The 25,453-nt window shown below is 45.8% G+C and overlaps 1 protein-coding gene across 7 annotated transcripts in view; it reads left to right on the top strand.

Annotated features, from left to right (window-relative positions):
- The window catches only part of SLTM (SAFB like transcription modulator), a 738,342-nt gene that overhangs the window by 619,963 nt on the left and 92,926 nt on the right, over positions 1 to 25,453 (top strand). For all 7 annotated transcript variants that reach the window (XM_044078891.1, XM_044078894.1, XM_044078888.1 and 4 more), the window contains one exon: positions 21,158 to 21,248. In XM_044078891.1, coding sequence (XP_043934826.1) covers positions 21,158 to 21,248 — 91 coding nt within the window. The remainder of the gene's footprint in view (positions 1 to 21,157; positions 21,249 to 25,453) is intronic.

Raw genomic sequence — 25,453 nt, 5'->3', positions numbered from 1 at the left:
GGATTCCCATTACCATCTGTATAAAGCACATTCTGCAGACCCAGAAACTATTTCTCAGGGCCCTAAAGGGGTTGCAGCCGCCACAGCCAAAAATCCTCTACCCTCTGAAAGAGAGTCTAGAGCTTTAGAGAGATGGGGAAAGAAGGTATATACTTCTGCAACTCTTTCTGTCAGGGCATTAAATTGTCAATTTCATATGATACAGTACCAAGAGTATTTATTAGATGAACTGAATAAGAAACTTTCATCTTCTGAACCCCTTGACCGTAAATCCCTGCAGGATTTGGTACACAACTCAACAGGTTAGTAACCATTTCTTAAAATGTGGCTATGATGCATTGGAGGCTTCATTTAGATCAGCTGTTCGTAGGCATGCCTGGCTGAAGGAACAATCTCTGCCAGACCATGTAAAAGCTAAACTCCTGGATGCTCCAATGGAGAAACAAAATTTATTTGGCTCCTCTGCTCAGGAGGTTTTAAAAAAAAAAGGCAAAATCTGTGCAAACAGTTAAGGATTTCCTGCAAGTACAACCACCTAGATTCAGCAGAAACTGGCCTACTAAGAATTGGTCCTTTTCAGATTCGGACAGATCCCAGAGAGGCAGGAACAGACGCCCTAGAGGCAGAGGCCAATCGAGGGGCTCCTACAGAGGCCGTCAGTGGCAGCCTGCCAACCAGAGAAGTAGTGCAACAACAGCAACAACAACTACTACACCAGGACAGGCTCAATGACTTTACTCTGATTCCGCCTACCAGGGATCAACTGGAAGCACCCTTGGGCGGAAAGCTGGCTTTATTCTCAAAAAAACTGGCATTATATTACAAGGGACACATGGTCACTGCAAATAATAGACAAAGGATACAGGTTCCACTTCCACACTTTGCCAAAAAGACACGGAATGCCAAACCTACCACCAAATCAGAGGCTTTAAGGCAGATCAACAACTTGCTTCAAATGAAAGCTATAGAAAAGGTACCGCTTTCAGAACAAGGCCAAGGTTTTTACTCAAGACTATTCCTTGTACCAAGAAAAGAAAATCAATGGAGGCCTATTCTCGACCTGTCCACACTAAATTCTTATCTCATTGTCCCAAAATTCAAAATGCTGACCCTACAGCAACTTCTTCCCATGTTGGGCATGGAGTCTTGGCTGGTGACTCTAGATCTCAAGGAGGCATACCTGCACGTCCCTATTCGACCAAGTTGCAGAAGACCCCTCAGATTTCTTGCAGGATCAGAGCATTATCAATTCTCAGCATTGCCCTTTGGCTTATCTACTGCACCCAGAGTATTCACGAAATGCCTGGCATCAGTAATTGCACACTGCAGACTTCAGGGGATTCAGATCTACCCATACCTGGATGACTGCCTTATACAAGCGGACAACAAGGAAAATTTGATAAAGGACTTGGCTTATGCCATCCACCTGCTACAGGCCTTGGGATACACAGTCAACATCCAAAAGTCAAGACTTGTGCCATCCCAAAGAATAACCTTTTTGGGTGCAGATCTGGACACAACCACCCAAATGGCCTTTCTCACAGAAGAAAAACAAAAACAACTTCCAGATTACTTCATGATGCTGACAAGACAATCTCAGCTTACTGCAAGGAAAATCCTGCAGGCCCTGGGTTACATGACATCCTGCATAATTCTGATACCACAGGCCAGGCTGCATATTAGGAAATTACAATGGTACCTCAGGAGTGTATGGTCTCAACACAGTCACAGTCTAGAAGCTTTGATACCAATCATTCCTTGCCTTCAAAAGGAATTTCTGTGGTGGGCTCAGGCCTGCCAGTCCAACAGAGGGTTGCCTTTCAACAAACCAAAAACAAAACAAACCATCACCACGGATGCTTCAGACCAAGGATGGGGAGCACACATGGAGGGCAAATGTATCCAAGGCCTATGGTCTCAAGGTCAGCTACGCATGCACATAAACCAAAAGGAAATGCTGGCAGTTAGGCATGCAATCGAGGCTTTCAAACCTTTCCTCCAAGGCCACCTGCTAATAAGGACAGACAACACCACGGTCATGTGGTACATAAACAAGCAGGGGGGCACACACTCCTACCCTCTCTGCCGACTGGCTATGAATCTATGGGAACTATGCCTGAACCTCAGTATCCAACTACAGTCCCAGTTCGTGCCAGGAAAAGAGAATACACTGGCAGACAGCTTAAGCAGAACTACCATGGATGCTGCACCCAGACATCTTCCAACTCACAGCAAAGGAATGGGGCATGCCGGAGATAGATCTGTTCGCCTCCCCTCTCGACCATCAACTGAAGGCATTCTGCTCAAGGACATACCACCCACAAGCTTGGAGGGTGGACTCTCTCTCTCTCAGCTGGAAAGCTCTAAAAGTATATGCCTTCCCGCCTCTCCCATTAATGTACAAGGTTCTACTGAAGATCAGGGAGGAGCAGCCAAGAGTGATTCTGATAGCTCCAGACTGGCCAGGGCAACACTGGTCTCCACTATTGAGAAGCCTGTCTCAGGCAAAACCATGGCCTCTCCCCTTATGGCCTCTTCTGACGCAGAACAATTTCAAGATTATGCACCCCAGCTTGAAAACATTACAGCTGACTGCCTGGAAAATTCCTTAAATCCCAAACAAGATGCCTTATCACAGAGAGTGAAGGACATCATCTTGGAAGCTCGCAGGCCTTCCACAAGGAAGACATACTCAGCTAAATGGAAAAGATTTCTCATTTGGAACGCATCAAAAGGCTCAGATGTGACAGTGGCAAACATGACGCATATTCTGGAATACTTAGCAGAATTGTTCCACAATGGCCTGTCCTATTCTTCCATTAAGATTCATGCCTCAGCAATTTCAGCAGAATACAATGTGGATCCACCTATCTTCTCACACTCTCTTCTCAGGCAATTTCTGAGAGGGATCAAAAATATTAAACCTCCAAGAAAACCCCCTCTACCCGCCTGGGATCTCAACTTTGTGTTAGAGAAGCTAGCAATTCCTCCATTTGAACCAGCAGCATCAGCGGATCTACAGTTCCTGTCTTGGAAAACTGCATTCCTTCTGGCAATAACTTCAGCAAGAAGAGTATCTGAGTTACAAGCATTAATGGCAGTACAGCCTTTTCTTCCATCAGGACAGAGTTTCACCAAGAACCAATCCTACTTTTATGCCAAAGGTGGTATCTAGGGTATCCTTAAACCAAGCTATTCACTTGCCTACGTTCTTCCCAAATCCACAGAATAGAGGGGGAAAACTTCTGCACACCCTGGATATACACAGACAACTACGCTACTACTTGGACAGAACTAAAACTAGTAGAAAAACTGACCAACTATTTGTAGCATATGCTACTGGGGTGCAAGGAAAAGCAATTTCCAAACAGACCATTTCAAAATGGATAGGAAATTGTATTCGATTTTGTTACTCCTTTCATGGAAAGACAGTTCCTGAAAACATCAGGCCTCATTCCACAAGGGCCACGGCCACCACTGCAGCCTTCCTACGGGGGGTGGCTACCAAGGACATTTTAGAAGCTGCTACTTGTGCATACATTTGCCAAATATTACAATCTACCTTTATACTCCAGATCCAGAGCAGGTTTTGCAACTGCAGTTTTACAAGGGATCTTAACTACACCATCATTATCTTAGTGCCTCCTCCCCCAGTTTGGCTATGGTATTCTACCCATATGTTATGACTGCAGATGCTTCCTTGAAGGACATAGTACAGTTTTGTACCTACCATAAATGTAGATGTCCGATAGGTATGCATCTGCAGTCAGGATTACCCACCCTCCTTCCCCTCTGTGGTATTCCTAGGGTACTTGCCCCTCTCTTAGCTAGCTGGGGGAATCTATTATGGTGTATTTGTTTGTATGTATATATACTTTTTGATTTCAGAAACACAGAGGAAAATGGCGTCGGCTGATGCCTTTATACCCCAGGAACTATGACGTCGGGTGAAGTGCGACATCAGCCGAGGCCAGACCCAGACTTTGGAATCCGGCCGACCGAAGGGCTGCCTGAGGCAGGACAAACCCATATGTTATGACTGCAGATTCATACCGATCGGACATCTACATTTATGGTAGGTACAAAACTGTACTTTCTCTCTCCTCAGTATCAGAGCTATTCAACCTGTCTCAGCAGAACAAAGGGGGCATGGTTTTTATTAGACTGTTCCTGGTTCCCAGAAAACTCCTGGCGTCCTGTCCTAGATCTCTATTCTCAACTCCTTTCTGGTGGTTCCAAAATTCAAAATGCTAACTCTTAAGTAGCTTTTTCCTATGCTAGCCAAGGATGCCTGGCTGGCCACCTAGACTTAAAAAGAAGCTTACCTGCACATCCCAATAAGGGAATCCTGCAGACAATAGGGCGGGTTCCATGCACTATCAGTTCTCTGCACTTCCCTTTGGTTTATCTACTGCACCCAGGGTATTCACAATGCCTAGCTGCAGCCATTGAATTTTGCAGGCAGAGAAATATTCAGATTTGCCCATACTTGGACGATTGCCTGATTCAGGCAGAAAGTCAGGACTTGCTATTACAACACCTAGCATATGTAAAGAGACTTCTGACCTCACTGGGGTGCACCATCAATGAGAAGAAATCACACTTAGTACCCTGCTAACAGATTGTATTCCTGGGAGCAAGCTTGAACACCACTTCCCAGATGGCATTCCTCATTCCGGAGAAACAAGTTTGACAACCTACTGCAACCTATTGGCCGCGAAAACCCAGCTATCTGCAAGGAAAATCCTGCAAGCCCTGGGGTTCATGGCCTCTTGCATTCTGTTAATTCTATATGCAAGACTGCATATGAGGAAACTTCACTGGTATCTATAAAGTCTATGGTGTCAACATTCTCAGGATTTGGAAACAGATTCCTATCATTCATTGTCTATCAGCAGAGTTCCTTTGGTGGGCAGAGGCCTGCTACCACAAGGGACTCCCTTTCACTCCCCCTGCCACCCAAACCCTAACAGACCAGCAGACTGTGCATGGGGGCTCGCATGGCAGGGAAGTGCATTCAGGGTAAATGGAACCCAAGTCAAATGCACCTGCATATCAATCAAAAAAAAAAGTTAGCTTTACAGTATGTTCTGACAGCTTTTAAGGACCACATTCTTCCAGGACAACTAATGGTAAAGACGGACAACACCACTGTTATGTTGTACATAAACAAGCAGGGGGGTACAAATTCTTACCCCCTCTGCAGATTAGCCATGGCCTTGTGGAACACAACCTTAAGCTACCAAGTGCACCTATAAGTTCAGTTCCTGCCAGAAAATTAAATATACTGGCAGACGGACTAAGCAGAAACCTCATGGACCCACACGAGTGGAAACTGGAACAAAGGATTTTCAACATGTTGACAAGCAAATGGGGGAGCCCAGATATAGACCTGTTTGCCTCTCCCCAGAACTACCAATTGGACAGTGTGCACAAGGACTCACCACAAACAAGCCTGGAAAGTGAATGCTCTGTCCTTCAGCTGGAAAAACCTATCAGTGTATGCTTTCCCCCCTCTGCCTCTACTCTCCAAAGTACTACTAAAAATCAAACAGGACAAACCATGCTACCTGGAGTTCTCTACATACTTTCACTAAACATTATCATTTGCCAATTTTCTCTAACTCCAGAGCTGGCTTTGCCACTGCAGTCTTGCAGGGCCGGCCCCTAATGTTACTTAAATTTCTCCTCCCAACCATAGCTTTGGGAATCTACCCAAATGTAATGACTGCAACAGTGAAACACTAAGAATATAATACAGTTCTGACATCTGGGGCAAGAAAAACTGATGTAATGGCATCTGCATGCTTTATACCCCTGACGTCATGGAAGAAGGGACATCAACCGACGCAGGACTCAAGACTTTGTTAATCAGGCCAACTGAGGGCTACCTGCAAGCAGATAACCCAGTTGTAATGGCTGCAACAGTGAATACACTCTAACATCTACATTTATGGTAAGTGTACACAACTGTACTTTCTGTTGCATAAACAAGCGGGGGGTAGGGGGTCTCACTCATACCCTCAATGCAGACTAGCCATGGCTCTGTGGAACACATCCTTGAGCTACCAAGTGCGCCAGCAAGCTCAATTCATGCCAGGCAAGTTAAATTCACTGGCAGATGACTTGCAGAAATCTCATGAACTCACACGAATGGAAACTAGAACCAAAAATATTCAACCTCATAAATGGGGGACTATGGGGGACTCCAGAGGTAGACCCATTTGCCTCCCCTCAGAACTACCAATTGGACAAATTCTGCACAAGAACTCCCCACAGTCAAGCTTGGAAAGTGGATGCCATGTCCTTTACCTGGAAAAGCCTCTTTATGCCTTCCCCCTCTGCCTCTCCTCTCGAAGGTTCTAAAGATCAAACAGGACAAGCCAAGGACAATACTGATTGCACCAGACTGGCCACGCCAGCACTGGGTACCCCCTCTTGTGCAGTATGACACTGCTGCAACCATGGCACCTGCACTTCCCTGCTGTCCCAGCAGGCCGGCCAGATTCTGCACCCTCGGCTTCAAACCCTGAACCTTGCAACCTGGCTAATTCCTTGAGCTCTCCTCTAGCATCCCTCAGTAAGCAGGTGCTGGATGTCATTTTGGAGACAAGGTGGCCTAGTACTGGAAAATCCTATGCTGAAAAGTGGTAAATATACTGTTCCTGGGGCCAGAATCTACGGATGATGGGCACAATGGTGCACAGCTTACCTCATATTCTTCAGTACTTAACAGAAAGGGCCTGTCCTCAATTAAAATTCATGCCTCTGCCATTTCGGCACATAATACTGAGCCATGCCTCTTCTCTCACCCCCAGCTAAAACAATCTTTTAGTGGGGCCAAAGGTCCAGCCTGGGATCTTAACTTTATATTGGAAAAGCTCACCCCCCCCCCCCCCCCTTTTGAGCCAGCTGCAACAGCAGAGTTTAAATTCCTTTCTTGGAAAACAGCCTTCCTTCTAGCCATCACTTCAGCAAGAAAAGTGTCTGAATTTCAGGCCCTCATGGCAGTGGAACCCTATCTTCCAAGCTGACAGGGTTTCCCTCGGGACCAATCCTTCCTTTATGCCCAAGGTGGTGTCTAGCGTGGCCCTAAGTCAGTCCATTAATTTGCCTACTTTTTTGCTTAATCCACAAAACAAAGGGGAATGAATACTGCACTCTCTGGACGTGCACAGACAACTTAGATTTTATTTGGACAGGACTAAGTCTCTCAGAAAATCTGAACAGCTGCTAGTTGGCTTTGCTACGGGGGGGGGGGGGGCATTTCAAAGCAAACCATTTCCAAATGGATAGCCCATTGCATGCTACAAGCACCGTGAAAAACCTACCCCACAGGGGATAAGATCACATTCCACCAGGGGCTGCGTCTACCTCTGCAGCCTTTCTCAGAAGAGTCCCTACCAGGGACAGCCTAGAAGCTGCTGCCTGGAGCTCTGTACATACCTTCAGGCATTACCACGTGCCTATTTTTTCTAAATCGAGCTGGTTTTGCCACTACAGTCTTGCAGGACTTGGTAGTGGGTCCTAATGCTCTTTAATTTCCTCCTCCCTTCCTTAGGTTTGGGAATCAACCCAAATGTGATGACTGCAACAGTGAAACACAAAGAACATAGTACAGTTGTGTACACTTCATAAATGTAGATGTTGGTGTATTCACTGTTGCAGTCCTGGTTACCCTCCCTCAAGCCCCCTGACTTCTCTTGGTTCTACCTTTTTTCTTGTTTGCTATATTTAGTTTTTCTGGTGTATTTGCTTTTTGAGGGAGGTGTACCATAACATATAATTGCTTCCTAGTGTGGGGGCACCTGACATCTTGGGCAAGAAAAACTGATGTAATGGTGTCAGCTGCATGTTTTATACCTCATGGAAGAAGACCGCATCCGACACAGAAATCTAAAGACTCTGGTATTCAAACCGGCTGAGGGCTACCTGCAGGCAGATAACCCAGTGAATACACTCTAACATCTATATTTATGGTAAGTGTATGCAACTGTGCTTTTCCTTGTGAACAAATCCCACCTTTCTGCCTTGGGTGGTGTCTGAGTAATGGGCTATTAATGTGCCCATATTTTTTTTCCAAACTTTTCAAAGGCGAGTACTGCGTGTGTTTGCTAGAAGTCTACAGACAATTACAATTTTATCTTCACAGAACAAAGGTCATTAGAAAATCTGACCATCTTTATCTATTTTAAGTGCAGGGTTTGGTAAACTAGTCAGTAAGGTGACCTTAGCCAGATGGCTAAAAGATTGTATATCCTTCATGTATAACAAGTTGAAAATTGATTTCTCCTAGGTCTGTTGAGACGCGCACTACACAATATGTAGTCACTTCGGCAGTTTCCCAATCAAGGGCTTCAGTGGACATGTGCAGCAGCAACTTGGGCTTCTGTCCATACTTTTATTACTCATTACAAGTTGGCTCTAGGGTAAGAGCATCTTTTAGTTCAGTGGTGCTCAGGAATATCCTTCCATGAGTCCTTCCGAGGTCTAAAGTAGCTGGGGACTTTGTCAAAGGTAAAATGAAAACTGACAACAGAAAAAGTTGTGTACTTACCATAACATTCCATCTATGATGTTCATCGTGCATACAGCTGCAGTAATCACATATGGGTTCTCTGCCGTCAGGCGGGTCCTCGGTCGGCCGAATTCCAAAGTCTTGGTCCGGCGTCGGTTGTTGTCGCCTTCTTCCCTGACGTCAGTGCGACGGGTATACAAGTCACAGACGACGCCATATTCTTCAGTCTTTTTTGCCGCGCGGTGCCCGAAGCAGAAGCAGTTCGCAAGTGCCGGTCGGCCAGTTCCTGTATTTACGAAAAATTGGAAACCGAAGTCGTCTTTAAAGCCAAGTACCCCATTGGGGAAACTTTTCTTGCCTCATACCGATGTCAGACAAAGTTAACAATTGTATTTCTTGTGGGAAGCAAATACCGCATACGAATTTCCATTCCCTCTGCATACCTTGTTTAGGCCCAGACCACGACGTCTCGGGCTGTCGCTTTAGTGCGACTTTCAATAAACACTATTAAGCGTCGAGCGGAGTTCGCCCAACATTATTTTGGGTAAAGCCTTTGATTATAAAATGTCGTCGGATACTCACACTACCGTTTTGTCCAAAATAAAATGTCGTTGGATACTCAGACTACCGTTTTGTCCAAAAAAACGCAAGGACAAAGACCGACACGCGAGGTCCGCAGTCTCCACGCCAAAACCGGCTACACGTGGTCCGGTTCTCAGCGAGACGCCTATGCAGTCCCTGACTACCGACGACACTTCCTTGACTGTGTCTTCTGTACCCGAGACCGCTGGTACTTCGGCCCTTACTCAGACTACAACCCCCGAAGCCACTGTTAGTGTTGAAACTCCTACCGGGGATAGGTCCACTTCCACCCACGGTGTATTTAGACCTTCCTTTTCCATTAAGGCCTTTACTAAGTCCAAATCAGCCATGCATCCCAAGAAGCCTGTTGCACAGGGCCCATCCTCAGGCCCCATGCCTAAAAAGCAGATGCTTAAAATGGCTGAGGATTTAATTACACTTATCAGGGACTCCGAGCCCCCTCCAGACAAGAGACCCAGAGTGGAGGAAGATTTCCCCCTCCTCTGAACAGGGCTCCATTGTCTCAGAACATTCTGATGTAGAGGAACACTAGTTACTCCCCTTATGAAGATTCGGATGCAGAACAGTCCATTCCTTCTGCATCTCCCCCAGAGGATTTCTCCTTTGGGGAAACTGCACACCTTGAGGGAGCACTTCCATTGGGAAGGCCAAGACTTTTCTGATTGGCTTAGGGAATTTCTTTTACTACCTCAACACAGACCTTTGGCTATACCTCCGGTACTGGACATACTTGATTATGTTTACTCGGAGGCTTGTCTTAATCCGGATTCCCTGCCTCCTACCCCAGTCAAACCTGATGGGTACTACAGAGTTCCTAATTCTCACGAATTTCTTTACAAAAGCCATAATGTTGACCCTGAAACCATTTCTCAAGGCCCCAAGGGAATGAAGTCTTCTACTGCCAAGAATCCACTTCCGAAAGAGAATCTAGATCCTTAGAAAGGTGGGGTAAAAAGGTATACACCTCGGCCACCCTAGCCATGAGAGCCTTAAATTGTCAGTTCCATATGCTTAAATATCAGCAGTTTCTGTTATCACAATTAAGAAACAAAATGTCTCAGCCTGAACAACCTGATTTGAAGGAATTGCAGGATATGATGCATAATGCAGAACAAGTGGGTAAACACACCTTGCCTTAGAGGCCTCAAGTAGAGCTGCTATTACAGAATCAGTTATTCGTAGACATGCCTGGCTTAGGGAACAAAGCTTGCCTGATCATGTTAAAGCTAAACTGCTAGATGCTCCCTTACAAAGGGATGTGTTATTTGGCACTAATGCTGAGGAGATGCTACAAAAAATGGAAGAAAAAGCTAAATGTCAAGGCCTTTCTACAGGTACAGGCACCACGTTTTAGCAGAAATTGGCCATCAAAAAACTGGTCCTTTCCAGCCACTGACGAGCCCCAAAGAGGTAGATATAGGCGCACAAGGGGTAGAGGACAGTCTCAAGGATCATATAGAGGCAGACAATGGCAAACTCCAGCCCCAAGAGGTGGCGAAGACAGTGCACAACAATACAGAAAGCAAACCCAATGACTTCCTTCCTTTTCAGTCCAGCATCTCCCAGCTGGCAGCTCCCCTGGGAGGAAAGCTGGCACTATTTACAAGAAATTGGCATATCACAACAGACAAATGGATCCTGGATATTATAAACCGAGGCTACAAATTTCATTTTCACACTTTTCCAAAAATGAGGCATGCCAAACCTGCCACACAATCAAAGGGCAGAGGCGCAAATACAAATTACAAAACTCATGGAAATGAAAGCCATTCAAGAGGTTCCTACTCACGAACAAGGTCAAGGTTTTTATTCCAGACTTTTCCTGGTGCCAAGAAAAGGAACCGACTGGAGACCCATGTTGGACTTATCCATCCTAAATACATTTCTACTCGTACCAAAATTCAAGATGCTCACATTACAGCAGCTTCTTCCTATGCTGGGCAAGGAGTTTTGGCTGGTAGCATTGTACCTCAAGGAGGCATACCTGCATGTCCCAATCAGACAAAAGCTGCAGAAGATACCTCAGATTTCTTGCAGGTTCAATCCACTATCAATTCTCTGCATTGCCCTGCGCCCAGAGTATTCACGAAATGCCTGGCATCAGTAATTGCATACTGCAGACTACAAGGGATACAAATTTACCCTTATTTGGACGACTGCCTGATCCAAGCGGACAGCAAGCACACACTACTGGAACATCTGGCTTATGCAACACGTTTACTGAATTCTCTGGGATACACAATCAACAAAGAGAAATCCAGACTAACACCAACTCAGAAAATAACTTTCCTGGGTGCCAACTTGGACACAAACACCCAGATGGCCTATCTTACGCCAGAAAAACAAGGGCAACTAACTCAGTACTTCAAAACACTAGCAAATTGTACCAGGCTTACTGCAAGGAAAATCCTGCAGGTTCTGGGCTTCCTTTCTTGCATCCTTTTAATCCCATGTGCAAAGTTGCATATGAGGAAACTTCAGTGGTACCTAAAAAACCTATGGTCTCAACACAGCCACAGCTTGGAAACAATAATACCAATAATTCCATGTTTACAAAAGGAATTTCTATGGTGGGCCCAAGCATGCCAAACAAACAAAGGCCTCCCATTCTGCAAGCCTCAAGCAAATCAAGTCATCACAGCAGACGCCTCAGATTACGCCTGGGGGGGCGCACTTGACAGACAGGTGCATTCAGGGCAAATGATCCCAAAAGGAAAAGCACCTTCATATCAATCAAAAAGAAATGCTAGCAGTGATAAATGCAATTACAGCTTTCAAGGACCTCTTGCATCCAGGACAATTGCTTATAAGAACAGAGAACACCACAGTAATGTGGTACATAAACAAGGAGGAAACACATGCATACCCCCTGTGCAGACTAGCCATGACACTTTGGAACTTGGCTCTGGAATGGCAAATCGAACTTCAAGCACAGTACTTGCCAGGTTTGGAAAACACGTTGGCAGACAATCTAAGCAGAAATATGACAGACCCACACAAATGGAGGTTGCATCCACAGGTGTTTACAAGGATATTCCAAGAGTGGGGAAGGCCAGACATAGATCTCTTCGCCTCCCACAGGAATCCTCAACTGGAAAAGTTTTGTTCAAGGACCTTTCACCCAAAGACCTGGAGAGTGGACGCCCTTTCTTTCAGTTGGACAGGATGGACAGTGTACGCTTTCCCACCTCTGCCTCTTCCACCCAAGGTACTCTTGAAAGCAAGAGCAGACAGGCCGACGATGATGCTGATTGCTCCAGACTGGCCAAGACAACACTGGTACCCACTCCTAAGGAGCCTAACACATACTCCTCCCTGGCCACTACCTCTAATGCCTCTTCTGCTGACTCAGCACAGCCACAAAACTCTTCACGGTCAGCTGAAAACACTCAATCTCGCTGCATGGAAAATTCCTTAACACCTCAACAGACCCTACTCACCAAAGAGGTGCAGGATGTTATTCTGGAGGCCAGGAGACCATCTACTAGGAAGACTACTCCGCAAAATGAAAACTGTTTTGCTCTTGGAATGAGAAAAAAGGCCAGGACCCTAGAAAACTGAATTTGCCTCAAGTATTACAGTATCTAGCTGAGCTGCTGAACAGTGGGCTTTCATTTTCCTCCATAAAAATCCATGCCTCAGCCATTTCTGCAGAATTCAACACGGACCCACCTTTATTCTCTCACCCACTTTTAAGACAATTCCTCAGAGGGGCTAAGAATATAAGACCTCCAAGGAAACCGGTGCCAGCCTGGGATCTTAATTACATTCTAGAAAAATTAACATTGCCTCCCTTTGAGCCAGCTGCCTCAACAGATTTGCAATATTTGTCCTGGAAAACCGCTTTCCTTCTGGCCATTACCTCAGCTCGTAGGGTTTCAGAACTACAAGCCCTCATGGCTGTACAGCCCTTCCTCATCTTCCATCAGGACAGGGTCTCCCTTCGAACCAACCCGTCATTTATGCCTAAAGTGGTATCCAGGGCAGCTTTAAATCAAGCCATACACTTACCTACCTTCTACCCCAACCCTCAAAACAAAGGGGAGAGGTTGCTACATTTCTTAGACATCCATAGGCAGCTTCGTTATTATTTGGACAGAACAAAGCCTTTCAGGAAATCTGAACAACTTTTTTGTGTCCTATGCTGTAGGAGCTCAAGGAAAGCCTGTTACCAAACAGACAATTTCAAAATGGATAGGCCATTGCATACGATTGTTACTCCTACCATGGGAAACCTGTCCCTGTAGGCATCAGACCACACTCCACCAGGACCACAGCTACCTCTACAGCCTTCCTCAGACGAGTTCCTACCAAAGATATTTTGGAGGCAGCCACTTGGAGTTCTGTACATACCTTCACAAGACACTACCACCTGCCTTTATATTCCAAAACTAGAGCAGGCTTTGCCACTGCTGTGTTGCAGGGCATTCTGGCTCAACCCATTTCCACCTAGTGCCTACCACCCTGTGCGTAGCTTTGGGATTCTACCCATATGTGATTACTGCAGCTGTATGCACGATGAACATAGTACAGTTTTGTACCTACCATAAATGTAGGTGTTAGTGCTAATACAGCTGCAGTACAGGTTTCCCTCCCTCCCATCCCCTCTAGGTACAAGATTAGGGGCTAACGCCTCATACATCCTATTTTGGGTTATCTTCTTATGGTGTATTTGCTTGCAACTTCTCTTTTTTGATAACATTGCATTGCTGGAATATATATATATATATATCTATATCTATATATATATATCTATATCTATATCTATATATATATATATATATATATATATATATATATATATATATATATATCTATATATATATATATATATATATATATATATATATATATATATATATATATATATATATATATATATATATATATATATATATATCTTTTGGGGGGCACCTGATGGCATCGGCTGTGATTTATATACCCCTGTCGCACTGACGTCAGGGAAGGAGACAACAACCGACGCCGGACCAAGACTTTGGAATTCGGCCGACCGAGGACCCGCCTGACGGCAGAGAACCCATATGTGACTACTGCAGCTGTATTAGCACTCGAACATCTACATTTATGGTAGGTACTAAACTGTACTTTGTCCATTTTCCTTTATCCTTGACTGACTTCCCTCCATCCCTTGGCCTTTGGAAGACCTTTTGGTGGAATGGATAATATTTTCTCATTTGGTAATCTTTAAGACCTAGCAGGTATGGTTTCTATTAAGGCTTTATCTATTCACCTGATAACTAATCTGCAAACTCCATGTGAGGTAATTGAGAGGGATGGGTTGTGGGTAGAGGTAAAGCTTGAAAGTGTTTGATCAGTGGAGCTGTAGTAACAGCAGGGTTTTATGACATCAGAACAACGCCCATATGTCTAAGTGAAAATGGGCAACACGGAACATTGTAGTAAGTACATGATGTCCTTCAAGGATGCATCTGCAGTCATCACATATGGGTTGTCCTGCCTCGGGCAGCCCTTCGGTCGGCCGGATTCCAAAGTCTGGGTCCGGCGTCGGCTGATGTCGCCTTTTCCCCGATGTCAGAGCGCCTGGGGTATAAAAGTGTCAGCCGACACCATCTTCCCCAGTCTTTCTTGCTGCGTGGTGCCCGAAGCAGAAGCAGTTCGCAAGTGCCGGTCGGCCAGCTCCTGTAATTCAGCTAAACCGAAGACTTCAAAAGCTAAGTACCCCGTTGGACTCTTTCTTGCCTTAGCCGATGTCCGATAAAATTAATAATTGCTTAACTTGTGGGAAACAAATACCTCATAAGGATTTCAACTCTTACTGCCTCCCCTGCCTAGGCCCAGACCACGACGTCTCTGCCTGTTTAGCCTGTGCTTCCTTCAACCGACGCACTCTTAGATGTCGGGCAGAGTTTGCAGAGGAATTTTTGGGGGCTAGTTTTTCTTACAATATGCCGTCGGAGACTCCAACTTCACATTTAACAAAGAAACAGAAGGACAAGGACAGACACACGCGGGCCGCGGTTTCAGCTGAAACCACGGCCAGGCCTACCGCGAGTGTCTGTCTCGGCTGAAACAGTCCTTGGTACTTCCGACCACCGAAACCGCTCAACCGACAACCTCTGCCCCGGAGGCCCCTACTGAATCGGTTTTTGAATCTCCATTAGAAACTGGTGTCCTCGAACCTTCCGACACCATTCCTCTAGACAAAACTACACCAGCACGTGGTGCAGCCAGGCCTCCTGCATCCATGTCCATAAAGGCATTCTCTAGGGCTAAAGCTGCTAAACACTCAAAAGCTTTACCTCCCAGGGTTATCCCTCAGGGACCCACTACAGGTTCACAGATCCTAAGTTTAGCAGAGGGACCATATTTCATTAATTAGGGGCTCACAGCCTCATCCGGACAGGGGCTCTCAACCTCCTCCAGATAAAAGGCCCAGGGTTGAGCCCCTCTGATCCCCACTCCTCAGATGAGGCCTCTGATGGCTGTACTCTCTCGGACTACCAGGAGTAGTCTTTTTCGGCCTACGAGGATTCTGATGCAGAGGAATCTATCCCCTCGGCCTCCCCTCCTGAAGAGCTGTCCTTTGGGGGGAGACTCTTCACACTATGAGAGAGCATTTCCAATGGCAGGGCCAGGAATTCTCTGATTCCAGGAAGAGATTAAGGATTTTCTTGCATTTGCCTCAGCATAGACCTTTGGCTATTCCTCCTGTTTTGAATGTCATTGATGATGTGTACTCTGAGTCTAGCACAACCCCTGACACTCTCCCTCCGGCTCCTGCCAAACTCGATGGGTACTACAGGGTCCCGGACTCGCATCTTTTCCTTTACAAGGCCCACTCTGCTGATTTCCCAGGGCCCTAAAGGGGTTGCAGTTGCCACTACTAAAAATCCACTCCCCTCTGAAAGGGAGTCCAGGGCTCTAGAGAGATGGGGTAAAAAGGTGTATACTTCTGCTACTCTTTCTATGAGGGCTTTAAATTGTCAATTTCATATGATACAGTACCAAGAGTATTTGTTAGATGAATTACATAAAAAACTGTCTTCACCTGAACCCCTAGATCGCAAATCACTTCAGGATCTGGTACATAACTCCCAACAGGTTAGCAGCCATTTCTTGCAGTGTGGTTATGATGCATTGGAAGCTTCATGTAGGTCAGCTATGACAGGTGCAGTTATACGTAGGCATGCTTGGCTGAAGGACCAATCTCTGCCAGACCATGTTAAAGCAACGCTTCTGGATGCTCCACTGGAAAAGCAAAAGTTATTTGGCTCCACTGCTCAGGAGGTCTTAAAGAAATTTTGAAGAAAAGGCAAAATCTGTACAAACAGTCAAAGATTTTCTCCAAGTCCAACCACCAAGATTCAGCAGAAATTGGCCTTCCAAGAATTGGTCCTTTCCAGACAGATTTCAGAGAGGCAAGAACAGGCGTGCCAGAGGTAGAGGGCAAGCTAGAGGCTCCTACGGAGGATGTCAATGGCAGCCTCCCAACCAGAAAGGTAGTGCAGGACCTAACAACTGCTGCACAAGGACAGACTCAATGACTTTGACACCGCCAACCAGGGCTCAATTGGAAGCACCTTTGGGCGGAAAGCTTTCTTTATTCTCAGAAAATTGTCACAGTATTACAAGGGACAAATGGGCACTACAAATAATAGACAAAGGTTACAGGTTCCATTTCCACAAATTACCAAAAAGAAAAGGCATGCCAGACCTGCCACCAAATCAAAGGGCAGAGGCTTTGAAACAATTCTCCAACTTAATGCAAATGAAAGCTATAGTAAAGGTTCCTCTCAGAACAAGGCCAAGGATTTTATTCCAGACTGTTCCTTGTTCCAAGAAAAGAAAAGCAATGGAGGCCTATTTTCGACTTGTCCCCACTGAATACTTATCTCATTGTGCCAAAATTCAAAATGCTGACTCTACAGCAACTCCTTCCCATGCTGGGCAAGGGGTCTTGGCTGGTAACTCTGGACCTCAAGGAGGCATACCTGCATGTCCCTATCAGACAAAGTTGCAGAAGATACCTCAGATTTCTTGCAGGTTCAGAGCATTATCAATTCTCAGCATTGCCCTTTGGCTTATCTACTCCGGCCAGAGTATTCACGAAATGCCTGGCATCAGTAATTGCACGCTGCAGACTTCAGGGGATTCAAATATACCCATATCTGGACGACTGCCTTATACAAGCGGACAGCCAACAAACTTTGGTAAAACACTTGAATTATGCCATCCACCTACTTCAGGCCTTGGGATATACAGTCAACATTCACAAGTCGAGACTTGTTCCATCCCAAAGAATAACTTTTTTCTGGGTGCGAATCTAAACAACCACCCAAATGGCTTTCCTCACAGAAGAAAAACAAAGTCAACTACCGGATTACTTCAAAAATCTATCAAGACAAACTCAGCTGACTGCAAGGAAAATCCTGCAGGCCCTGGGTTACATGGCTTCTTGCATTCTTCTGATTCCACAAGCAAGGCTGCATATGAAGAAACTACAATGGTACCTAAGGAGTTTATGGACTCAGCACAGTCACAGCTTGGAAACTTTGATGCCACTCATCCCATGCCTTCAAAAGGAATTTCTGTGGTGGGCTCAAGCAAGCCAGTCAAACAGAGGTCTGCCCTTCAGCAAACCAATAGCCAGCTAAACCATTATAACGGATGCTTCAGACCACGGATGGGGAGCGCACATGGAGGGTAGATGCATTCAAGGACTATGGTCACAAAAAGAGCTACGCATACACATAAACCAAAAGGAAATGCTGGCAGTGATACATGCAATCGAGGCCTTCAAACTCTTTCTGCATCAAGGCCACCTGCTAATAAGGACAGACAACCCCACAGTTATGTGGTACATAAACAAGCAAGGAGGTACCCATTCCTATTCTCTTTGCAGACTGGCAATGAATCTATGGGAACTTTCCTTGAAACTCAATGTAGAGCTGCATTCCCAGTTTGTGCCAGGAAAGGACAATATACTGGCGGACAGCTTCAGCAGAAACATCATGGATGCTGCACCCAGACATCTTCCTTCGGATAACACAATCATGGGGGAGGCCGGACATAGACCTCTTTGCCCCCCCCACAATCATCAGTTGAAGAAATTCTGCTCAAGGACATACCACCCACAAGAATGGAAAGTGGACGCCCTCTCTTTCAGCTGGCGAACTCTTAACAGTGTATGCATTTCCACCTCTTCTAGTAATGACCAAGGTCTTACTGAAGATCAGGACAGAGCAGCCGAAAGTGATTCTGACAGCTCCGGACTGGCCAAGACAGCACTGGTACCCACTGTTGGAGCATGTCACGCACAAAACCATGGCCTCTTCCACAATGGCCACTTCTCCTGACACAGCACAATTACAGAACTCTGCATTCCAACCTGAAAACCTTTCAACTAACAGCCTTGAAAATAGCTTGATTCCTCCCCAGGATAAGCTATCCAAGAGAGTGAAGGAGATCATCATGGAAGCTCGCCGGCCTTCCACAAGAAAGGCATATTCAGCAAAATGGAAAAGATTTCACACTTGAGCCTAGATGCGAAAGTGATGAACATGGCACATATCCTGGAATACTTGGCAGAAATGCTCCACAATGGCCTCTCTTATTCTTCCATTAAAATTCATGCTTCAGCAATCTCAGCAGAGTACAATACTGATCCACCTGTCTTCTCCCATCCTTTCCTAAGACAGTTTCTAAGAGGAATTAAAAACATCAATCCTCCAAGGAAACCACCAGCGCCTACTTGGGACCTTAACTTCGTGTTGGAAAAACTAACACGGACTCCCTTTGAACCAGCAGCATCTGCAGAACTACAGTTCCTGTCTTGGAAGACTGCCTTCCTTCTGGCCATAACCTCAGCAAGAAGAGTATATCTGAGTTACAGGCCCTCATGGCAGTACAGCCATTTCTTATTGTTCATCAGGACAGAGTCTCATTGAGAACCAATCCTTCATTTATGCCTAAGGTGGTTTCCAGGGTCTCATTAAACCAAGCTATTCACCTGCCTACCTTCTTTCCGAATCCACAAAACAGACAGTTGCGCTACTACTTGGACAGAACTAAGTTACAGAAAAACTGACCAGCTGTTTGTAGCATATGCTGCTGGTGCACAAGGAAAAGCAATTTCCAAACAGACAATTTCAAAATGGATAGGGAATTGCATTTGTTTTTGTTACTCCTTTCATGGAAAAACTGTGCCAGCTAACATTCGACCTCATTCCACCAGAGCCACAGCCACCTCCACAGCCTTCTTAAGAGGGGTGGCTACCAAGGACATTTTAGAAGCTGCTACATGGAGCTCTGTGCATACATTTTCCAAGCATTACAATTTACCTTTATACTCTAGATCCAGTGCAGGCTTTGCTACGGCAGTCCTGCAGGGAATTTTAGCTACACCATCCTTTACATAGATCCTCCACCCCCATATTGGCGGTGGTATTCTACCCATATGTGATGACTGCAGATGCATCCTTGAAGGACATAGTACAGTTTTGTATGTCCGATAGGTATGCATCTGCAGTCAGGTTTACCCTCCCTCCTTCCCCTCTGTGGTATTTATTGGGTATCTTTCTTTCTCATAGCTAGCTGGGGTTATCTATTATGGTGTATTTATTTTATATATATATATATATATATATATATAGATATAGATATAGATGTAGATGTAATTCTGTGCATTTTTGGAATTTATTGCATTTCTCCAAATTTAGCCTTCCTTAGAGGGCATCTGGGGCAAGAAATACTGAGGAAGATGGCGTCGGCTGACGCTTTTATACCCCAGGCGCTCTGACGTCCGGGAAAGGGCGACATCAGCCGACGCCGGACCCAGACTTTGGAATCCGGCCGACCGAAGGGTTGCCTGAGGCAGGACAACATATGTGATGACTGCAGATGCATACCTGTCTGACATCTACATTTATGGTAGGTACAAAACTGTACTTTTCATTTTCTTGGGCTCTGAAGGAAAACCAGTCTCAAAACCATTTGTTTCCTTTTGTTACACATACCATGGCAGAAAGCCCCCTGAAACTGTTAGGACCCACTCAACTAGGACCACTTCTGCCTCCACTGCTTTCCTGAGGGGGAGTACCTACCAAAGATATTTTGAAAGAAGCTGCCTTCTCATCGGTGCATACCTTTACGAAGCACTACCACCTGTCAGCATTCTCCAAGCCCATAGCAAGATGTGCCACTGCCATCTTGTAGGGCATCCTCTCTTCCCATTAAAGGCACCTTCCACCCTCATCTTAGCTTTGGGAGTTATCCCGTAAGTCAGGATTGCAACAGTGAAGCATGAACATAATACAGTTATGTACTCAATAAATGTAGATGTTAGTGTATTGACTGTTGCAGTCTTTCCCTCCTTCCACCCCCCTTATTCTCTTTACAGTAAAAGATTTATGTAACCGCTTTTTTTCTGTCCTCTTCCAGAGGACCATCTGCAGCGATACCCTAGTGGCCCCTTTATCTCTAACCTGGTCCCTTTCTTAAGGCTCATATATGGGGCTCCTACCTTCCAGGGGCAAGAAAAAACTGATGTTATGGCTTCTGCTGTCTCTTTTTATTCCCACCTCTCCTGGCATCAGGGTGTAAAACATTCACCAGCTCACGGAGGAGGGAGTTTTTTCCCCTCTGGTAGTCAGGCTGACTGAGGGCTTCCAAAACAGGAAATCCCATAAGACTGCAACAGTGAATACATTCAAACATCTACATTTATGGTAAGCATTGATACAGATACAGTGACTTGTTTTTGAGCAAGCTGTGTGTGAGCTTGTTTATATACAACTGCACTTCATAGTATATACTCGCACCATTATGTCTGGTTAGGAAATGGTATCAAATCTTATTGCAGCTTAATTGTATAGCATTAGGGGAAGCAAAATTCTAATTAAATGGTTAAAAATCTGATGAGTTCAGGCAGCATTTTCCATAAGCCTAAGGTAATATCAAAGGTGCATCTCTTCTGCAGGAGGTTTGACTAGACTGAGTGGGCAGATTGACTTACTAAGCTTACACTTGGTAACTTTTTTGCTTTCCTTTTTTAAGAACTGACAGAACTGGAAGAGAAATCCCCACACATGGAATGAGAGCTGGACCCCCTGGCGGTGTTGGTTCAAGTTATGGCAGAGAGGGAGCAGTAAGTAAATAGCTGTCATAATAAAGGTCTGACAACTTTTTTTCTCAATGTCTTGGTTGTGTTGAATGTTTTGACTTGGTAACCTGTGAGAATTAGTTCAAGATCGCTAGATAAACAATTTATCTATATTAAGGTAATCCCACTGGACAGTTGTCCCTTTTCACTGATCAGGGATCATTATCTTAAATGACTTGGTTGTTCACGTAGTAGGCAAATGGAGATCAAAAGAAAACACTATTCGTTAGGGTAGCTTGACCAATACTGAAAGGGGTTGGTGGTTGCATTTTAGCCAGCATTGTATGGCACTTGTTATGGTATTGAAATCACAGCAATTTGGCTTGACATGTTAATTTTATGTGCATACGGTACTTAAGCTGAGTATTTTAAGCTTAGCCTTACATTCCCATGGGTTAGCCCTTGTATTTTGTATAATTTAAGCTTTTCTGTAGCGGGTGTGTGCTTGTTAAAATAGCCTTTTTTGTGGTCTTTTCATATTTGCTGTCCTCAGGCTAAGAGGTGACTTCCAACTTTCAGAATTGCCAGAATGTTTTGTGTTGCTGTTCTGATAGTACTTTCTGAAAGAGAATTAGGGTTCATTTATCCTTGAAAGATGGGACTCTTTTCCAAGTCTCGGAACCAGCTTGGCCGTTACAGCAGCTCGCACCAGACAAAACTCCTGAGCCAAGTTCCTACCCAGAATGCCTCTCTAACATTTGCCATTCTTGGCATAAAGACACGTTAGTCAAACTCTCCTTGAGCTAAGTAACACATTTACTGTTTATTTCTACTTCTGTCTCAAATTTCTATTTCCTACCCAGTTAGCTTACTTCTGTATCACTTGTAGTACTCTTTCCTTTAATCTTTACTTGTTTTTGGAGTGAGTGTTTCTTCCTTGTACCATTTTTGATAGCACTACCAGCAATGGTAAGACCGATCTCTTTCCGTACCTCTGGTAGTGTGGCGTACCATCGTTGGTAGCCCTTCCTCCCTTTCTTCAGTCTGTGTGTTGACGTGTCTGCTGTTGACCCTCGTCTTCAGTAGTGCAAATAAGTGAACTACTGGCTTTAAATTCTGATGTTCTTCGTGTATCACTTTTGCAGTCGTCACATTTGGGTTATCCCTGCCAGGGTAGCCCTTGGCCGTCCCTAATACCAGAGGTTTATTTCTGCGTCTGCTGCTGTCGCTTCAGGACTGATGTCAGGTTGTCAGTAGTATAAAATAAGGCAGCCCGACACGTCAGTTTTTCTCACCATGGAGCCCGAAACAGAAGTAGTTCGCCCTAGTGCTGTTCGGCCGCTACCGGAGTTTCATCTACCGAATTGAAGCGGAGGTCTTCTAAAGCCACGTACCTCGTTGGGGATCCTTTTTTCTTGCACTAACAGATGTCAGAAATAGTTAATGGCCTTGCCTGTGGAAAGCAAATACAGCAGCAAGACTTTCATTCTTATTGTGTCGCTTGCTCAGGCCCAGACCATGGTGTCCCCTGCTGTCGCTTCTGTGCTTTGTTCCAACGCCAGAACTATCCATCATCGGGCCCTTATTGTAGCTAGATATTTTTGCTTACAGTCCTCAAACTCCAGTATGGCTTTGGTAAGCCGTCCGACGGCAGATCTTCCGAAAAAACATAAAGCTAGAGACGGACCGCACAGGTCTAAACCTACTAACATAGCTTCCATTAAGCTAGTCATTTCTCCGGTCCTAAGTGAGGTGCTTTTGCAGCCCCTGATGCCTGCTTCTGTGAATTTGCAGGTCGCTACAGAGACCCTTTGAGTCTGGTATGCTGCAAACTGCTTCTTCTTTTATTAAGGCTCCTGTGGTAGTCTCTACCTTGGATGGGTTCATAGCCACTGAGCAGGCACCAGCTTCTGAGGAAGTCCTTCGCACTACCAATTCTCTACACAAACCGATGTAGTCTTTCGCGCATACTGTTCTTTCGAAAACAACAGATGTAATGGGATCCTATCTCGCCTACATTCATAACTGATGGGGTTCGGAGCCAATCCGTCGTCTCCGACTCTGCCACTATATACTAGAACGAAGTCTCTCATTGGCTGGGCTTCCCCTTATCCCAGAGTGCACCACGCCTGCTTCCCCAGATCTCGTTTGCCGCTTTTCAAGTTGGACGTGGTCTCGACTTGGCTGGAGCTAAGTGTATTTTCTTGACCTTTTTGGTCTTTTTGATTAGGGTTTCTCTCAGAATTTCAACAAACAGCTGTTTTAACAGCTTTGTGAGCGTTTGTTTTCAGTTTGTGTGAATTTTAGAAATGTTCTAAATGCAATTATAAAATGTCGATTACAGACAGCCATTCTATCTGCGTGTACTGTTTAGGGCCTAAACATTTACAAGATACTTGCAGTGTTTGTCACGCTTTTTCTTCCAGGGTCCTTCAGGAAAGAAAAAATAAGCTGATACTTGGAGGTCTTATTAAGCCTTCATTTGAGGAAGCTTTGGTTTCATCTCCAGCTTCTAAAAAGAAGAGATCTTCGGCTCCAACCAGCCCGTCGGGCCCGACACCCAAGAAGCATAGATAGTCTGCTCTGACCAGTCCGTCGGACCGGACATCTAAGAAACATGGATCGACTTCTTCCTCTGCTCCAATGGCTTCGGAGCCGATGGCTGAAGGGTCTGCCTCTGCTTCTTTCCTCGGCTCCATTGGTGTCGGAGCCACAGGTTAGTGCATCGAGAGGCCAATCACCTACTTCGGCTCCTTTGGTTTCGGAGCTGTTGGAGGTGTGCAGCTCAGACTCTTCCCCCTCGGCCCCGAGCGCCCCTTCGCCGACACCTACCTTAACGGTTCCGATCTCTGATCGGATAGTGTTGGAACCATTTCGGAGCTGGTCCCCTGTTTTATCGGAGCCAAGGCAGAAGTCTTCTCAGCCCCAGTCTATTTCCTCCAAATCCTCTAGGTTGTCTGATTCAGATTTGGATAGGGTTATCCAGAGGCTGTTCCAGTCCCCAGTTTTTACTAAAATGATCTCTGCTCCAGCCCACTCTGCTTCGGAGCGGATTCCCCATTCCGTGCATTTGATTCCTCCTCCGACCCCCTTGGAGCCGTTTGAGTCAGTGCTGGTAGAACGCAGCAGAATCGTCCAGTCGGAGCAGGGACCCCCTCGGAGTTTCTCTGCTCCGACCTTCATTCCTACCCTGTCCTCTGTGTCAGGGTTTGGTACCGGGTCTTCCTCGGCGGGGGCCGAGGGCAACACTGTGGAGCTCGCCTCTTCGATGCCCAGTCTTCCCCTCGGAGCATCGTCCGCAGGTATTCCCGGTACCGCCGTGGTCTCTCAGCAAGTGCCCTCTGCAGAGTCTGGAGGTCCTGCTTTTGAGGCCATGAGGAGTGCGCTGGCCATGACCTTGCCGGTTCAGCAGGTTTCTACCTCACCTTCCCACGTTTTGGGTACTGGTGCCTCTGGAGACATTCTTTCCCGTGACAGTGGGGCCCCGAGGCCTGAGGATACCCCCTTAGAGGGGGGTTCCCTTCTTCCGGGGGTATTTCCGAATCTGCTTCGGATGAACCCCCAAGGAAGAAACTGTGCAAGAGGAAGCACGTTGATTCCCAAGATGAGTCCGTCACTTCAGATACTGACCTCTATGATGCGGAGGGATCCCCAAAATCGTCCTCGGATGACATCTCCTTCTCGGATATCCTTTATCTTGAGACAGAGGTGATTGGCAATCCAAAGCCCCTACCGCTGAGGAGTCGTCTTCCTCAAGGCCTTCGGGGCCCAGCCCTCATCCTCCTGGGTGTCTCCACCCTTCGAGTTATTGGATCTAATCTCTCAGAGGGTGTGGGAACATCCTGATACAGTGGAACCGGTGCCTGCCAGACCTAATAAGTTTCTTTCAGCCCCTCCCCAGAAGGAATTCCTCACTAAGGGTGTTGCAGTTGATGCTATGGTGGTGGCATCTGCCACTCAGCAGGACGTGGCAGAGGCTTCAACGTCTATTCATCCTCCTAATAAGGATTCTAGGCGCATGGATAGGTACGGGAAGCGTACCCTTTCTTCAGCGACCTTTACCCTGCGGTCGCTGAACTACCTCTGTCATTTTACAAGGCTCCAAAGGGACCTCCTCAAGGAGTTAGTCTCTTGCGGGTAATCTTCCTGAGGCATTAGCCCAGACCGTAGGCGCCCAAATGACTACCCTATCTTCTATTGTCAACTCGTCCATGAGGCTCATTTCCTATGCAGCCGAAGGGGCGAGTAGA

The sequence above is a fragment of the Protopterus annectens genome, chromosome 7.part1 (assembly GCF_019279795.1).
Source record: "Protopterus annectens isolate FY-2018-M chromosome 7.part1, PAN1.0, whole genome shotgun sequence".
Lineage (NCBI taxonomy): Eukaryota > Metazoa > Chordata > Ceratodontiformes > Protopteridae > Protopterus > Protopterus annectens.
Note: the sequence above shows the minus strand (reverse complement) of the source record. Positions and strands in the feature narration are given on the sequence as shown.